This window comes from Bombina bombina, unplaced genomic scaffold (genome assembly GCF_027579735.1).
Source record: "Bombina bombina isolate aBomBom1 unplaced genomic scaffold, aBomBom1.pri scaffold_78_1, whole genome shotgun sequence".
Lineage (NCBI taxonomy): Eukaryota > Metazoa > Chordata > Amphibia > Anura > Bombinatoridae > Bombina > Bombina bombina.
The window spans coordinates 2,596,569-2,616,107 of record NW_026511871.1 but is presented as its reverse complement, the minus strand read 5'-3'; the positions used below and the strand labels follow the sequence as shown (position 1 = coordinate 2,616,107).

The window sequence follows — 19,539 nt, the reverse complement described above, 5'->3', positions numbered from 1 at the left end:
TTATAAACCCGGCGTTAAAAGGCAAGATGTGAGCGTAGAGCAAAATTGAGCTCCATACCGCACTCCAATACCAGCGCTGCTTAAAGGGACACTCAAGTCAAAATGAAACTTTCATGATTCAGATAGAGCTTGCAATTTTAAACAACTTTCCAATTTACTTCCATTAACAAAATGTGCACAGTCTTTTTATATTTACACTTTTTGAGTCACCAACTCCTACTGAGCATGTGCAAGAATTCACAGCATATACGTATATGCATTTGTGATTGGCTGATGGCTGTCACATGATACAGGGGGAGTGGAAATAGACATAACGTTGCAATTTATTTAACAAAAATCTACTACTCATTTGAAGTTCAGACTAAGTGCTATTGCATTGTATTCTTATCATGCATTTGTTGATTATGCAAATCTACAGTGTTGACTGGTCCTTTAAGTCACCGGTGAGCTGGTTGTACATGCTGGTTGTTTGTATTTTTTTACAGGTTAAAGAGCTGATTTCTTTGGGGCAATGCCCCACAAAAGGCCCTTTTAAGGGCTATTGGTAGTTTAGATTAGGTTAGGTTTTTTTTATTTTGGGGGGGCTTTTTTATTTTGATAGGGCTATTAGATTAGGAGTAATTAGTTTAAATATCTTGTAATTTGTTTTTTTATTTTGTGTAATTTAGTGTTTGTTTTTTTTGTAATTTAGGTATTTGTATTTAATTTAGTTAATTGAATTTAATTTAGGTAATTTATTTAATTGTAGTGTAAGGTTAGGTGTTAGTGTAAGACAGGTTAGGTTTTATTTTACAGGTAAATTTGTATTTATTTTAGCTAGGTAGTTAGTAAATAGTTAATAACTATTTACTAACTATTCTACCTAGTTAAAATAAATACAAAGTTGTCTGTAAAATAAAAATAAACCCTAAGCTAGCTACAATGTAACTATTAGTTATATTGTAGCTATCTTAGGGTTTATTTTATAGGTAAGTATTTAGATTTAAATAGGAATTATTTAGTTAATGATAGTAATTTTTATTTAGATTTATTTTAATTATATTAAAGTTAGGGGGTGTTAGGGTTAGACTTAGGTTTAGGGGTTAATAAATTTAGTATAGTGGTGGCGACGTTTTGGGCGGCAGATTAGGGGTTAATAACTGTAATGTAGGTTGCAGCGATGTTAGGGACAGCAGATTAGTGGTTAATAATATTTAACTAGTGTTTGCGATGCGGGAGTGTGGCGGTTTAGGGGTTAATATGTTTATTCTAGTGGTGGCGATTTCCGTAGCGGCAGATTAGGGGTTAATAATTGTATTTTAGTGTTTGCGATGCAGGAGGGCCTCGGTTTAGGGGTTAATAGGTAGTTTATGGGTGTTAGTGTACTTTTTAGCACTTTAGTTATGAGTTTTATGCTACAGCTTTGTAGCGTATAACTCATAACTACTGATTTTAGAATGCGTTACGAATCTTGCGGGATAGGCTGTACCACTCACTTTTTGGCCTAAAAAAAAAAGCTTGTAATATCGGCGCTATGGAAGTCCCATTGAAAAAGACTTTACAAAAATTGCGTAAGTTAATTTGCGGTACGGCCAAAAAAGTGTGTGGGACAGCTGTACCTACAAGACTTGTAATACCAGCGGTAGTGAAAAAGCAGCGTTATGAGCCTTAACGCTGTTTTTTTACTCATAACGCAAAACTCGTAATCTAGCCGTTAGTCATTTTTTATTGTAGATTTAAATAATTTGAGAAGGGTTAGGTTTTTTTTTAATATGTAATATATTTAATTTAATTGGTAGTTTAATGTAATTTTAGTATAATAGTTAGGGTAGGTTAATTAATAGTTTAATATAGTTTAATGTAATTTTAGTATAATAGTTAGGGTAGGTTAATTAATAGTTTAATATAGTTTAATTTATTGTAGGATAATAGGGTAGTTTAATATAGTTTAATTTAATTGTAGGATAATAGTTAGGGTAGGTTAATTAATCGTTTAATATAGTTTCTTTTAATTCTACAGGTAAGTTTTAATTTATTATAAGATAGGGATGTAATTTTAATGTAAAGTTAGCGGGTTGTTAGGTTTAGGGGTTAATAGCTTAATTTAGTTTATGGCGATGTGGGGGGCTGGCGGTTTAGGGGTTAATAGGTTTAGTTAGTGGTGATGATGTCGGAGGCTAGGGGTTTAGGGGTTAATACTTTTATTTAGTTGCGGTGGGGTCCGGGAACGGCGGGATAGGGGTTAATACTTTTATTTAGTTGCGATGGTGTCCGGGAGTGGTGGGATAGGGGTTAATACTTTTATTTAGTTGCAGTGGGGTCCAGGAACGGCGGGATAGGGGTTAATACTTTTATTTCGTTGCGGTGGGGTCCGGAAGTGGCGGGATAGGGGTTAATAACTTTATTTAGTTGCGGTGGGGTCCGGGATTGGCGGGATAGGGGTTAATAACTTTATTTAGGTTGTGGCGGGGTCGGGGAGCGGCGGGATAGGGGTTAAACATTTTAGTATAGTGGCGGTGTTTAGTGACAGGGTATAAATAAAGTTGGTAAAAAGCGGAATAGCAGCAAGATCGATGACTGTTAGTTAACAACAGTTCGTTGCTCATCGCCCCGTACTTGGTGCGCTGATTTTTGCCGGCTTTTTTTATAAATATGGAGATCGTATTCAGTTCCGCAGCCGCAATGTTAGGCGATGTTAGGCGAGCGTATTGGTGCCATCGAATGCAACAAAGTTGACTGCTTGATAGATAGGCCTCATAATGTCAAAAAGATATATTTTGCATTCAACAGTCCTTAACAAGAAACCTGTTCCAATCCTTAGTACAGTATGTGGAAATCCAAGTTTTATAAAGCACCTTTTTTAATTAGCTCAGTAAAAAAGGAAAAAATACGTACATATCATTATGTAAAGATCATGAATAATTTGTCATATGCATAAAACATCACCTCTTTAGTGACACAGATCAGTGAGATAGGAGACTGCTTTCCTCAGGGTGATTCCTGTCCTTTTTACTTTCAGTTTTGGCTGTAAGTAGTTATCCGGTCTTAGCACGCCCCCTTTGTGATCTTGTTGCTCCATTAGTATGATTGACATCCAATGCAGCCAATTAACATAACAGCTTCCTTTTAAATATATATATATATATATATATATATATATATATATATTTATATATACTATATAATAAATGGCCAAGTATGTTTGTCAGATGCAGTCATGCGCAGCAGAGACTGCACGTGACAAACATACCTGGCCGTTTGGATCCTGACACTCAGCACTCAGCACAGAGCAAGGCTGAAGCGGAGTGTCAGGGAGCGTGGCCGATGGGAGCGTCGTGATGGGGGCGTGGCCGGGCGTCGCGAGGGGTGTGGCCGGGCGCCACGGGGGGGGGGGTGCGGGGCGTGGCCGGCCGGATGTCTCCACGATGGGGCGTGGCCGGGCGGGGTGCCGTGATGGGGCCGTGGCCAGAGAGGCAAAGGCTTTCAATTAAGACAGAGCCAGAGAGGGAGCAGGAGAGGGGGGGAAGGGACAAAGAGGGGGGGTAGAGCCAAAGGGGGGGGGGGAGAGAGCCAAAGAGGAAAGAGAGCCAAAGAGGAGAGAGAGCCAAAGAGGAGAGAGAGCAAAAGAGGGGGGGGAGAGAGCCAAAAAGGGGGGGAGAGCCAAAGGGGGGGGAGAGAGCCAAAGGGGTGGGAGAGAGCCAAAGGGGGGGGAGAGCCAAAGGGGGGGGGGGGAGCCAAAGAGGGGGGGGAGAGATCCAAAGAGGAGAGCCAAAGAGGGGAGAGAGCTATAGAGGGGGGGAGAGAGCCAAAGAGGGGAGAGAGAGAGCTAAAGAGGGGGGGGAGAGAGCCAAAGAGGGGGGGGGGAGAGAGCCAAAGTGGGGGGGGAGAGCCAAAGGGGGGGGAGAGAGCCAAAGGGGGTGGGAGAGCCAAAGAGGAGAGAGAGCCAAAGAGGGGGAGAGAGAGCCAAAGAGGGGGAGAGAGAGCCAAAGAGGGGGGGGGGGGAGAGCCAAAGAGGGGGGGGTGAGCCAAAGGGGGGGAGAGCAAAAGGGGGGGAGAGAGCCAACGGGGCGGGAGAGAGCCAAAGAGGGGGGAGAGAGAGTGCCAAAGAGGAAAGAGAGACAAAGAGGAGAGAGAGACAAAGAGGAGAGAGAGCAAAAGAGGGGAGAGAGCCAAAGAGGGGGGGGAGAGAACAAAAGAGGGGGGAGAAAGAGCAAAAGAAAGGGGGGAGAGAGCCAAAGAGGGGAGAGAGAGAGCAAAAGAGGGGAGAGAGAGAGCAAAAGAGGGGAGAGAGAGAGCAAAAGAGAGGAGAGAGAGCGCAAAGGAGATGGGGGAGAGAAAGCAAAAGAGAGGGGGAGAGAAAGCAATAGAGAGGGGGGAAGAGAGAGCAAAAGAGAGGGGGGAGAGAGCAAGGGGTGGGACCGCTGTACTGCAAAAAATGTCCCGTGTACACGGGCTTTAGTACTAGTATATATTTATATATATATATATATTTAATGTATATGCTTGTGATCTGTCTATTTTAATCTTTGCTATACCAGTAGTTTATCAAGCAAGCACTACCACTTTAACACAATAAAAAAAAAGCTCCCTATTGCTCCCCGAGCCACTGCCCAGTCTGCCCGCCCCTAGAAACGGCCCTGTCAGTAATTTAATGGTTTTTTTATATTTTAATAGTAATGTAAGGTATTTGTATTTTAATAGTAAACTTAGGTTTTATTATTTTAATAGTAATGTTAGATTTTATTATTTTAAAATGTAAGATTTTTTTTTTAATTTCACAGGTAAGTTTTTTTTTAGGGTTTGTAGTGTAGTTTAGTGCAACTGTTTCAGGTTTTCGCGTGTTCGCATTTACTTTCAACTTGTAATACAAGAGCATATTACCAATCTCTGCTACCCATAGAAAATATGGGGAGCGTAAATTACTGTGAGTTTGCGCAAACACATTTGCAGTAATTTAAACCGCGCCACTTGTAATATGGATTTTAGCATAAAGAACACTGAGATCTAGCAATCACGTTTACGCTCCTAGCATTAATGATAGCGCTCCTCTTGTAATATAGCCCTTTATGTTTTAGTATTCCATTGCACCAAATTTGTCAATAATAATGGAAAGAGAGAGAGAGGAAAGAGAAATATAAAGAGAAAGAAGGTTGAGGGGAGAGCTGAGGGAGAAGGGAGACAATAAAGACAGGAGGTAGAGGGGCCGAAAGAGCTAAACAGAGAAAAGGGAGGGTAAGAGAGGAGGGAAAATAGGAGAAAGGGGTAGACAAGTGCAAAGGAAGACAGAGTAAAGGGAAGATAAGAGAGTGGAGACAGAATACAGAGTGGCTGCCTATGATTATTTACTATTATTACACAAGGAGGTTTTTCCTTTAAAACTTATTGCCCAAGGTTGACTGTCTCACATGTCTCAAACTTTATTCTAAAGGGTTCCACTTACATTGTTTCCATACATTTCATTTACTGTTTTTACATGAATGTAGAAAACATGGTGGGTAGTTGTCTTCATTTATTTTATTTGTCTGTTTGTGTATTCTTTAACTCCTTAAGGACAATTGTCTTACCCTTAAGGACCAGGGCTGTTTTTACATTTCTACTGTGTTTTTGTTTAGTTGTAATGTTCCTCTTACTCATTTACTGTACCCACACATATTATATACTCATTACTGTACCCACACATATTATATACTCATTTACTGTACCCACACATATTATATACTCATTTACTGTACCCACACATATTATATACTCATTTATTGTTCCCACATATATTATATACTCATTACTGTACCCACACATATTATATACTCATTTACTGTACCCACACATATCATATACTCATTTATTGTACCCACACATATTATATACTCATTACTGTACCGACACATATTATATACTCATTTACTGTACCCACACATATTATATACTCATTACTGTACCCACACATATTATATACTCATTTATTGTACCCACACATATTATATACTCATTACTGTACCCACACATATTATATACTCATTTACTGTACTCACACATATTATATACTCATTACTGTACCCACACATATTATATACTCATTATTGTACCCACACATATTATATACTCATTTACTGTACCCACACATATTATATACTCATTATTGTACCCACACATATTATATACTCATTACTGTACCCACACATATTATATACTCATTTATTGTACCCACACATATTATATACTCATTACTGTACCCACACATATTATATACTCATTTACTGTACCCACACATATTATATACTCATTTATTGTACCCACACATATTATATACTCATTACTGTACCCACACATATTATATACTCATTTATTGTACCCACACATATTATATACTCATTACTGTACCCACACATATTATATACTCATTTATTGTACCCACACATATTATATACTCATTACTGTACCCACACATATTATATACTCATTTACTGTACCCACACATATTATATACTCATTACTGTACCCACACATATTATATACTCATTTATTGTACCCACACATATTATATACTCATTACTGTACCCACACATATTATATACTCATTTACTGTACCCACACATATTATATACTCATTTATTGTACCCACACATATTATATACTCATTACTGTACCCACACATATTATATACTCATTACTGTATCCACACATATTATATACTCATTTATTGTACCCACACATATTATATACTCATTACTGTACCCACACATATTATATACTCATTTATTGTACTCACACATATTATATACTCATTACTGTACCCACACATATTATATACTCATTTACTGTACCCACACATATTATATACTCATTTATTGTACCCACACATATTATATACATATTACTGTACCCACACATATTATATACTCATTTACTGTACCCACACATATTATATACTCATTACTGTACCCACACATATTATATACTCATTTATTGTACCCACACATATTATATACTCATTTACTGTACCCACACATATTATATACTCATTTATTGTACCCACACATATTATAAACTCATTACTGTACCCACACATATTATATACTCATTTACTGTACCCACACATATTATATACTCATTACTGTACCCACACATATTATATACTCATTTATTGTACCCACACATATTATATACTCATTTACTGTACCCACACATATTATATACTCATTACTGTACCCACACATATTATATACTCATTTACTGTACCCACACATATTATATTATATACTCATTTATTGTACCCACACATATTATATACTCATTTACTGTACCCACACATATTATATACTCATTACTGTACCCACACATATTATATACTCATTTACTGTACCCACACATATTATATACTCATTTATTGTACCCACACATATTATATACTCATTTACTGTACCCACACATATTATATACTCCTTACTGTACCCACACATATTATATACCATTTTTCTCGCCATTAAATGGACTTTCTAAAGATACCATTATTTTCATCATATCTTATAATTTACTATATATTTTTTATAAAATATGATGAAAAAATTGAAAAAAACACACTTTTCTAACTTTGACCCCCAAAATCTGTTACACATCTACAACCACCAAAAAACAACCATGCTAAATAGTTTTTAAATTTTGTTCTGAGTTTAGAAATACCCAATGTTTACATGTTCTTTGCTTTTTTTGCAAGTTATAGGGCAATAAGTAGCACTTTTCTATTTCCAAACCATTTTTTTTTCAAAATTAGCGATAGTTACGTTGCAACACTGATGTCTGTCAGGAATCCCTGCTTATCCCTTTACATGTATATTTTTTTTTTAGTAGACAACCCAAAGTATTGATCTAGGCCCATTTTGGTATATTTCATGCCACCATTTTACCGCCAAATGCGATCAAATAAAAAAAATTGCTAGCTTTTTCACAAACTTTAGATTTCTCACTGAAATTATTTACAAACAACTTGTGCAATTATGGCATAAATGGTTGTAAATGCTTCTCTGGGATCCCCTTTCTTCAGAAATAGCAGACATATATGGCTTTGGCGTTGCTTCTTGGTAAAGAAGGCCGCTAAATGTCACTGTGCACCACACTTGTTTTATGCCCAGCAGTGAAGGGGTTAATTAAGTAGCTTGTAGGGAGATTGTAGGGTTCATTTTAACTTTAGTGTAGTGTAGTAGACAACCCAAAGTATTGATCTAGGTCCATTTTGGTATATTTCATGCCAGCATTTTTTTTGTTAACTTTTTCACTAACTTTAGGTTTCTCACTAAAATTATTTACAATTAGTTTGTGCAATTATGGCACAAATGGTTGTAAAAGCTTCTCTGGGATCCGCTTTGTTCAGAAATAGCAGAGCTTTATGGCTTTGGCATTGCTTTTTGATAATTAGAAGGCTGCTAAATGTCGCTGGTCATCACACTTGTATTATGCCCAGCAGTGAAGGGGTTAATTAGGTAGCTTGTAGGTAGCTTGTAGGGTTAATTTTAGCTTTAGTGTAGAGATCAGCCTCCCACCTGAACCCGGAACCAGTCTCGGGTCATTTGCCTATGCTCCTGAGCCACTGGAGGTCTCTCTCTCTGTGTTTGGAAGACTGTATCTTACTGTAGGCTGTATCTTGAGCTCTACCTGCCTGCCAGCTGCCGTCAGTTACCTAATCAGCAGGCTATATAAACTGTTTCCTGTCATTGCCTGTATATTGGACTCCTTGTGTTCCTGGGTGATCTATCTTTTGCCACTATATCATTACTGAAACTTTGCTTGTCTTTTGGATTATCCTTGACTGCTGCCTGCCCCGACCTCTGGACTGTGTTTGACTTTTTGAATTATCATTCTGTGCCTGGATCTGCTTGTCTGGTATTTGACCTCCTGGCTATCCACAACCACCCTTTTGCCCCCAGTATTGGTAGCTTGCTGCTCGTCTGGCTCAACGACCTGTGCCTGCCTGACCATTCTCTATATGAGACATGAGTGTTTCTCTTTATTGCATCCAATTACATTCTCTGAGCTGAAGTACTGGAAGTCTCATCCTTGGTATTATCCAGCATATGGGATAGTATTACTTAGCCACTTCTCAGTCACTGGGTCCTGTTGTTTGGTGCAGACTCTGATCAGCTTTAAGATATGAATTCCATGATTGAAAAGCTTACTGATATGCTTAAAGATTTCATACAAATGACTGTGGAGTCGGCTTCAGTTACTGCAACACCTTCTCTGCAACAGAATCTGGTTCACCCTGGGCCTCGCCTACCTGTACCAGACAAATATGACAGTACCCCTGATGATTGTAGAGAATTATTGAATCAATGCAGGCTGCATTTCCAAAATGACCCTGTAGCATTTGCTTTGCAGTCTTCTCAGGTGACTTTTATAATATCACGTCTAAGAGGAAAAGCCTTAGCATGGGTATCCTTGCTTATTGAAAAAGGAGACCCATGTTTATAAGATGCCAAACTCTTTATGTCCCAGCTTCAGACAATCTTTGATAAGTCTGGGAGAGCTGCTGCTGCAGAAACCTAACTTATGGGCCTTTGCCAAGGGTCTCAATCAGTGGCTCAATACACTATAGACTTTTGCACTAATGCTGCTGAGACAACTGGAATACATGGGATCTGAAAGCATCATTTTGCAAAGGTTTGTCTGACAGAATTAAATAACTTATTTATTGGGCCATACCAGATTCCCTTGATGGATTTATTGAACTATGCATTAAACTTAACTCAAGTTACCATGAAAGACAGTCAGAAAAAGAAAGAGCTTGTAAAACTTTTAAACCCAATGTTCCCCCTTCATCACACTACTCCTATCCTACTACAGAAACTTCCCAGCCTCTGGAAGAACCAATGAAGGTAGGAGTTATATGTCTGTCTAAAGCTGAATGACAGAGAAGACACTTCTTTGCTCTCTGCCTTTATTGTGGACTGAAAGGTCATTTACTCCAAAATTGCCCCACTACGACAGTAACATTTGGGCTTAATCTTGGTAGGGGATACAAAATTAAGCCATCTTCCAAATACCACTCCCTAAAAATCAAAAGTTTTTGTACCTATTTTTCTTACTGTTGGTGAAAGATACTATCAGTTTCTTGTACTTATTGATTCTGGAGCAGCAGGAATATTTATGGATTCTACCCTAGCCACAAATTTGTCTTTTCCTACTAAAAGAATATAGAAGCGCTTCTTGTGACTACAATTAGCGGTTACTCCCAGGCTTAATTGATTTACAGACTGATCTCTCACTATGTACCATGGGAATTATTTATTCAGAGTATCTGTCTTTTGATTAAATCTCTACTCCAAGTTTTCCGATTGTCTTTGGCCTTCCTTGGCTCAATACTCATGAACCTACTTTTCCCTGGTCACCTCATGAGCTTACATCTTGTGGAAAACTATGAGCTGGATGCTGCTTTTCAACACCTATCTGTACCAAACAGATTACTATTTCTGTTATTACTACAGTTCCCGAGATCCCTCCTGAAAAATCTGATTTCAGGGATGTGTTTTCTAAAAAAAAGTGCTGAGAAGTTACCACCCTGTGCTCCTATTCCTAAATGAAGAACTTTTCCTCTCTTATAGCCTGAATCTAAAGCTTTGGAAGAGTACATCCAAGAAAACGTTGAACGTGGTTTTATTAGACCTGCTTCCTCCTTGGCCAGAAACGGGTTCTTCTTTGTTGAGAAAAAGAAGGGAGGTCTACAACCTTGATTACAGAGAACTCAATAATATTGCGGTTACGGATTGTTTTCTTTTACCTCTAATCCTTGAATTATTTGACACACTTCAAGGTCTCAAAGCTAGATCTAAGAGGAGCCTACAATCTAATTTGAATAAAAGAAGGACATGAATGGAAAATGGCATTTAATACCCACTTATGAATATTTTTTATGCTATTTGGATTATGTAATGCTCCTGCAGTATTTCAACGTTTTGTCAACAACAGTTTTAGAGAACACCTAAATACATTTGTAATAGTATGTCTTGTTGATGTTCTGATTTACTCAAAGACTTTGAAGGAACATATTATTCATGTGAAAACTGTTTTCCAGTTGTTAAGTGAACATCTTTTGTATGCTAAAGTGGAAAATTACTCTTTAATCAGACCAAAATACCATTCCTGTGTTATGTGATAACTCCATTAGGTTTTGAGATGAATCCAGAGAAACTGCCTCAGTTCAGCAATGGCCTCTTCCCAACTCCATTAAAGCCCTACAGAGATTTTTGGTAATTTAATTATTATAGAAAATAGAGGATTTTCTACAACAGTGGCACCCTTCACAGCCCTAAACTCCAAAGTGGCATCAATTAAATTCTGGAATAGGAAGGCAGAAGATTATTTCAAAAACTAAAACAGGAATCCTTTTGTCAGGGCACACCCAGAGTCTCAAGGAGAGACTTATTTCAGTCAGATGTTACAGTTGTGAAGTATATCAATCATCAAGGAGGTCACATGGATTTTAACTTGGGCAGAGAACCATCTCTGTACAACTTCTGCAATTCTCATCTCAGTAGTGAACATCTGGAAGGCGGATTATCTTGGTTGACAATTCTTTAATTTACTTATTATTTTTACTACTCTACTCCTTGTTTGGATCAGATGGTTTCAGCTTTTATTTTAGCTTCCTGAATTAAACAGTGGACATGTAAGGTTTACTTGGAGGCTGGATAGTTCCCCTAAAATAATTACAGCCCAATCTACTAGATCAGCTTCTGTTTCTTAAGCATTTAACAGTGACGCTTCTCTTAAACAGATTGCAAAACAGCAACCTGGTCTTCTTTACATACCTTAGTAAGTTCTACCTTTTGATATGTTTGCCTCTTCTGAGACAGCTTTTGGCAGGAAAGTCATTTAGACTGCAGTGTATGGTAAATAAGTAATTAATTTTTATCTCACACATTTATTCGTAGACTTCATGGCTTTTTTTACTGAATCCCAAGAGTAATGGCTTGTGGACTCTCACAACCTTATGAAAGAAACAAAATGTATGCTTACCTGATAAATATATTTTGTGGTGGTGAGAGTCCATGAGGCCTGCTCATATTTTTTTTTGTAAATTGGCAGCAGTTCTAGTATGCACCTCATTTACCCTAATCTGTGTTTTCCTACTCCTCTATTTGTTCTACTTACTTGGCTATACGTTAGACTGGGATACTAACTGTAACTGCCATTCTATGTCAGTGCACAAAAACATAGAATACACAACCTACCAACATTGCAAAACAGTTAAATCCATTTTGCTGTGTATATAACAGAGGGTATAAGGTTGTATTGAGATGTAACTCCAGGTGAATAAGATGACTAGTAAAACGCAGCTATTACCCCATAATAAAGTTTCCATAATTACTAGAAGTATCAAAAGTCTAAATTATAAAGGTGGAATTAATCTGTGTATGTCCACTGAGTCTATAATGTGCCTCAATGTGATGTACCTGCTAATACTCAGTGGGCTATATTAGTGCATGAAAATGTCTTCTCTAACCTTAAGATGCACAAACCATTCTTACCAGCTGAAGAAAAAACTGCATCCAGTGGAGAGCCCATCCGGTGCTGTGCAAGCTACAGCAGAGGGTATCACAAAGGAGTAAAACAATGACCTGACAGGAGGAGGCTAAGGGACAAATCCACATAAAACCCGGCAGGCTTGTGACTAACTTTCAGATTAACTTGACACTAACTCCCACAGGGCATTTTATTGTCATTAACAAGTATTCCAGGCTCCCCTCTCTTCGATTCCTGGATGGTGAGGGTAAAATGTGTCTTAAGTAGGTCTGAAGACCCTTTTCAACAAATAAACTGTAGCACCTCTATTTTTCACCTTTCTCCTGTGGAGTTAAATATAAGATTGGGATACCAGAGAGGTTAGAGAGATTTAAAGCTCTTGAAATGTTGTGTATTTTTGCCTCCTCCTAGTGGCCAAGAGTTGATTTCCCAGGAGTAATGGCTCATGGACTCTCTCTGCCATAAAATAAATTATCATGTAAGCCTCATTTTTTATTTTTTTTTATTTTACAGTTTGTGGGTAGATCTGAGAACAAATACAAAAGGATGAACAGTAATGAGCGTGTACGTGTGATCACCTCTAGCTCCCCTTCTCTTGAAACACTGAAGACTTTATTAGAAAGACAAGATGGTATGACAGGTACACTTTGCACTAGATTGTTATTTCTACATATTTTGGTTTATCAAAATATTAACATAAACTGCAATTATGAGGTCCATAACAGACATATATTTTATATTTTTGTCAAGTCATTAAAATTCTACCTGGAATAGTATGTGACGGACTGCCTGGTACCCCGACTGGGTACCAACGTCAGAACACTTCCCTTGTCCTGGACATCCCTTTATCCAGACCAATAGCTCCTGGTACCCCCCTTTGACGGCAGTCTAAAGTTAGGAAGATAAACAGAACTGAGGATCCTGAACACAAAAAAACACTTTATTGAACAGCAACCCACATATTTATCCACCCTGACATTCCAGAGTCACAGTGCTTGGGACTTGGTTAAACAGTAAAACAAACATATTAACAATACATCACACCTATAAACAATTGTCTATTCACAGGTAAAACAGATTAAAAATCAATTTAATTAACTGGGGGGGGGGGGGGAGTTTACTCAGACAATCTGATTTTGGGCAGTCTCGTTAACATAATCACAAAGCAACACACTTAACACTAATCAGGTTAACCAAAAAGACTCCTGAGACACAATCAGATCTGAAGCATTTTAAAACACTTCTTAATGGAAACTTTAAAAACAGCTCTTATTAAATATCAAGTCCTTTATGCCCACTTGGTTTATAGAGTCACAATTGCTCCCACAATGGGCACTCATACCCTGAACCCATCCTGTATCTATGGATGCAGGGTGACATGGCCATAAGACATCTGGTGAGATATACAGGGTACCATGAGAATGGACCTGGTTCATGTCCCTACCACCCCTATTCCAAGGCGGGTCACTCTTAACTTCGGTGCCCCCTAGTAGCTCTGGTCATCTTATGACCATTAAGATTCCTCCTAGGACGGTATTTTGGGTTCTCAAAATATTTTTGATGAACTATCTATATCAATGTTTCAAAATCACATTTTCTGTGCATTCCATTTAATTGTGATTCCTACACATGCATCTGATTCCAGTGGGAATAGAGATGTTATTTCTGATATGCAAGTTGCACTATAGATTTCATTGTTTTTATACATTCTTATGTTTTATTTCATTTAGGTGTGGATTATTCCGTATAGAACACAGTTTCTGAACGCATGCAGGTGTATTCATGGCTAATAATTTAAGCCAGTAGAATACCATATGCAACATTTACTTTTATTGCATTAGAATACCATATGCAATATTTATTTTTATGTTTATTTGTATTTAATTTATTTATGTATATACCTTTTAATGTTTATTTTTTACTTATTAGTGGTCATGCTCTGCATTTATGCAAATCCAACAGTAACTAATAGTTTATCTATGGGGCAAAGGTTTGAGCGGCTTTGCTCGTCATTTGAGTGAGCAGGCTAGAAAATACTAACTTTTGGGGACATGTGAGAATTGACACACTGTTTATTGATAGGTCTTAGCTCATTTTTAGTACATATCCCCAGGATACACACTGGCACATAGTATGGTTTATATAAAGACACACTGTTGCAAAACTGTGTATATGAGCCATAAGACATGTAATCACTTAACCTTTTAGCTGTGTGCAACTCAAGGATGTAGCTGTGGTATGTATGGTTTATATATGTTAGACCATGCTTGTTTGGCACATAAAAGCTGGTATACACTGTTAATATATAATCATTTGCAATTACAACCAGGGATGTGACGCTTATAATATGTCCTATAGCATTTATTGTGGCTATCAGGTTAAGCCTCACATATACCAGCATTGAATACTGCTTCTTTGAAGTGCTATTAGGTCTAAAGCACAATTCAATTGATTCGTCAAACCGGAAGTGAGGTCACTTCCGGCTCACTGAAACGCATATGCGTTCCATACACGCAGAGAGTATACAAAACCACTGAGATAAGTATGTTTATTCACTGCTAAGCAAATCTTTGTGACATGTTCACTTTGCACTAATGGTCCCAAACACTAAAGGGATGCAGTTTCAAGTTATATGAATATAGCAATTAATGACAGAAAGGTTAACTGTTAAACACATATCCGGAAATTAATCTACTTCCGTTTTTTGACACGCATGGCGTGCGTTCCACCCACACACTTTGACACTACACTATAGGACACAGGTGTGTTTTGTGAGTATTTGTTTGATTATTGTTCACACTATATATGTTTGTGAATTTGTCACTTTTTTCATTCTGAGGAAGGGGTCTGTGTGAACCCCGAAACGTCAATAAAGAGTTAAGTTGCCTTTTGGTTTACCCACTACTAAGAAGTCCTGAGAGTGCTTTCTTTCATAGGAGATATTTATTGCATGTCAGCACCCAGGCAGATGTCTCAGGAGGCTGGATTTACTACAAGAGGGATTATATATATATATATATATATATATATATATATATATATATATATATATATATATATATATATATATATATATATATATATATATATATATATATATATATATAGGCAAAAGACAGAAGAAAAGCACACAAATGCACCTACATAGTGCAAATCAATTTAATTACAAAACGTCACAAACATACACACAATAAAAAGAGAGCCAAACCCACCTTATGTCAACGATTGGCAAACAGCTAATCGGAGTGCTCTGAGCGAGCGGTACTTTTGAAACTTGATAACCGCATACTTAGCGGTGGTGCCCGGGACATTCGGATCTCTTGGAACTACAGCAGGATTATCCGTGCGGCTCACCTTTATCATTACAACAGTTGAGACTCACAGACTGAGGAGACGTGTGACCTGCAGTTAAACATAATTGCAAGCGGGGATCTGTAAGAGTGCCTTTACATACCTCATATTGTTTGAGGGTAGATCCTGTGAGTAGACACCGTGCGGGGGGCTCTCTTTTTATTGAGTGTATGTTTGTGCCGTTTTGTAATTAAATTGATTTGCACTATGTAGGTGCATTTGTGCGCTTTTCTTCTGTCTTTTGCCTATAGATTTCTTTCTACTCCATGGGATAACGGATTACTAATTGGATACAGCAGCCGACACCTACATAGAAATCTCATCACTGTGTGAGATTTATTCTTATCCTTTTTAATATTATTTACTAACTGACATTAATGAATTAAAAGTTTTCTGTGAAATATTGAAATATACATTGGTGTTTACATATATGTTTTTTTAAATATTATTGGAGATTTCTTTTTGTCAAATTATGAACTATTAGTTCTTAGAGAGCGCAGTTTGGTGTTTTTGCATTACTATTTGTACTGCAATATACATTTATTTTTTGTCTTATATATAGATATATAGATATATATATATATACACTTTTGAGTCCTTCCCAGCCAAATACCTTGCAACTGGGCACTAATTTATCACGTAAACGGGCAAGCTTGCAGTAGCAATTAGCGCTCCAAAAATTCAGACCCCTGGTTCATTAAAAAAAAAAAAATAAATAAATGTGTAGCACCTTTTGAAAAATAAAAAAATGTAGCATTGCACCTCACTTGTAATACCAGCTGTGTTGACCGTGAAACACATAAGGCCACACCCACCTTGTGTCACGAAGCATGCTACAGTATTCACGAATGTGACAGCGTGCAAACAGTTGCCGGTATTTAGGAACTAGGGAACATCAGAAAGAGAAGCCACAACCCCACAGACAAGAGAGCTGCCGAATTAAATACACTTTGAACTGCATACTTATATTACCAAGAGGATTAGTCTTTCAGAGGAAGTTGGAAACTCTTTTTTTTTTAGGATTAAAGAGAAAACAAAAAGAAAAAAAACAAAGGAGGGAGAGAAGAAGGAATCCCTGATAGTGTAGTATGAAATAATTCACTTGCTTGAAGTAATTAAACTTAAATTAGGCTTGTTCACCTTTTCATACCTCAAAGTGGCCAGACCAAGTTGTGCGGTAAACCTGTGGTATACATACCGCGCGCAATGAGGCTGTAATGCTATTTCCATAGTGGAGAAAAGAAAGTTTTAAAAAAACCTAACATAAACCCCGAGTCTAATAACCCCTAAACCGCCATCCTCTCACATCGCCAACACTAAATGAAGCTATTAACCCCTAACCTGCCGCCCTCCCACATCGTAACTACTAAAAGAAACCTATTAACCCCTAAAATGCTGTCCCCCACATCGGCAACACTAAATAAAGCTACTAACCCCTAAACCGCCGTCCCCCCACATCGAGATTCATACTAAAATAAACCTATTAACCGCTAAACCACCGTCCCCCCACATCGTAACCACTAAAATAAACCTATTAACCCCTAAACCGTTTTCCCTAAACATTGTGACTACCTAAATGTAACTATTAACCCCTAAACCTAACACCCCCTAACTTTAAATTACAATATACTAACTACCTTAAAATAAATAAAAATAAATAAAAACTTACCTGTAAAAAAAATAAAACCTAAACTTAAAAGGACATGAAACACATTTTTTTTCTTTCATGATTTAGCCAGAGCATGCAATTTTAAGCAACTTTACAAGTTACTTCTATTATTTAATTTGCTTCCTTCTCTTGTTATCATTTGCTGAAAGGTTTATCTAGGAGAGCTCAGGAGCAGCAAAGAACCTAGTTTCTAGCTGCTGATTAATGGCTGCATATATAAACTAATTGTCATTGGCTCACTCATGTGTTCAGTTAGAAACCAGTAGTGCATTACTGCTCCTTCGACAAATGATACCAAGAGAATGAAGCAAATTTGATGATAGAAATAAACTGGAAAGTTGTTTAAAATTGTATGTTCTACCTAAATCATGAAAGAACATTTTTGGGTTTTCTGTCTCTTTAAACTTTAAAAAACCTAACATTACCAAAAATAATAAAACCTAACATTACAAAAAATAATAAAACCTACATTACCAAAAATAATAAAATATAACATTACCAAAAATAATAAAACATAACATTACCAAAAATAATAAAACCTACATTACCAAAAATAATAAAACCTACATTACCAAAAAATAATAAAACCTACATTACAAAAAATAATAAAACCTACATTACCAAAAAATAATAAAACCTACATTACAAAAAATAATAAAACCTACATTACCAAAAATAATAAAACATAACATTACCAAAAATAATAAAACCTACATTACAAAAAATAATAAAACCTACATTACCAAAAATAATAAAACATAACATTACCAAAAATAATAAAACATAACATTACCAAAAATAATAAAACCTACATTACACAAAATAATAAAACCTACATTACCAAAAATAATAAAACATAACATTACCAAAAATAATAAAACCTACATTACAAAAAATAATAAAACCTAAATTACCAAAAATAATAAAACATAACATTACCAAAAATAATAAAACCTACATTACCAAAAATAAAAATCCTACATTATCAAAAATAATAAAACATAACATTACAAAAATAATAAAACAAAACATTACCAGAAACATAATTTATGTAAGAATTTACCTGATAAAGTCATTTCTTTCATATTGGCAAGAGTCCATGAGCTAGTGACGTATGGGATATACATTCCTTCCAGGAGGGGCAAAGTTTCCCAAACCTCAAAATGCCTATAAATACACCCCCACCACACCCACAATTCAGTTTAACGAATAGCCAAGAAGTGGGGTGATAAGAAAGGAGCGAAAGCATCAACAAGGAATTGGAATAATTGTGCTTTATACAAAAAAATCATAATCACCATAAAAAGGGTGGGTCTCATGGACTCTTGCCAATATGAAAGAAATGAATTTATCAGGTAAATTCTTACATAAATTATGTTTTCTTTCATGTAATTGGCAAGAGTCCATGAGCTAGTGACGTATGGGATAGCAAATACCAAAGATGTGGCACTCCACGCAAGAGTCACTAGAGAGGGAGGGATAAAATAAAGACAGCCAATTCTGCTGAAAAATTAATCCACAAGCCAAATCAAAAGTTTTAATCTTATAATGAAAAAAACTGAAATTATAAGCAGAAGAATCAAACTGAAACAGCTGCCTGAAGTACTTTTCTACCAAAAACTGCTTCTGAAGAAGAAAAAACATCAAAATGGTAGAATTTAGTAAAAGTATGCAAAGAAGACCAATTTGCTGCTTTGCAAATCTGATCAACAGAAGTTTCATTCCTAAAAGCCCAGGAAGTAGAAACTGACCTAGTAGAATGAGCCGTAATCCTCTGAGGTGGGGATTTATCCGACTCCAATAAGCATGATGAATCAAAAGCTTTAACCAAGATGCCAAAGAAATGGCAGAAACCTTCTGACCTTTCCTAGAACCAGAAAAGATAACAAATAGACTAGAAGTCTTTCTGAAATCTTTAGTAGCTTCAACATAATATTTCAAAGCTCTTACCACATCCAAATAATGTAAAGATCTCTCCAGAGAATTCTTAGGATTAGGACACAATGAAGGGACAAAAATGTCTC

At 36.8% G+C, this 19,539-nt stretch overlaps 1 protein-coding gene across 1 annotated transcript in view; it reads left to right on the top strand.

Moving 5' to 3' along the window:
• The window catches only part of CARD11 (caspase recruitment domain family member 11), a 1,057,928-nt gene that overhangs the window by 917,272 nt on the left and 121,117 nt on the right, over positions 1–19,539 (top strand). The window contains exon 21 of the mRNA XM_053696753.1: positions 13,009–13,126. Within this exon, the coding sequence (XP_053552728.1) occupies positions 13,009–13,126 (118 nt within the window). The remainder of the gene's footprint in view (positions 1–13,008; positions 13,127–19,539) is intronic.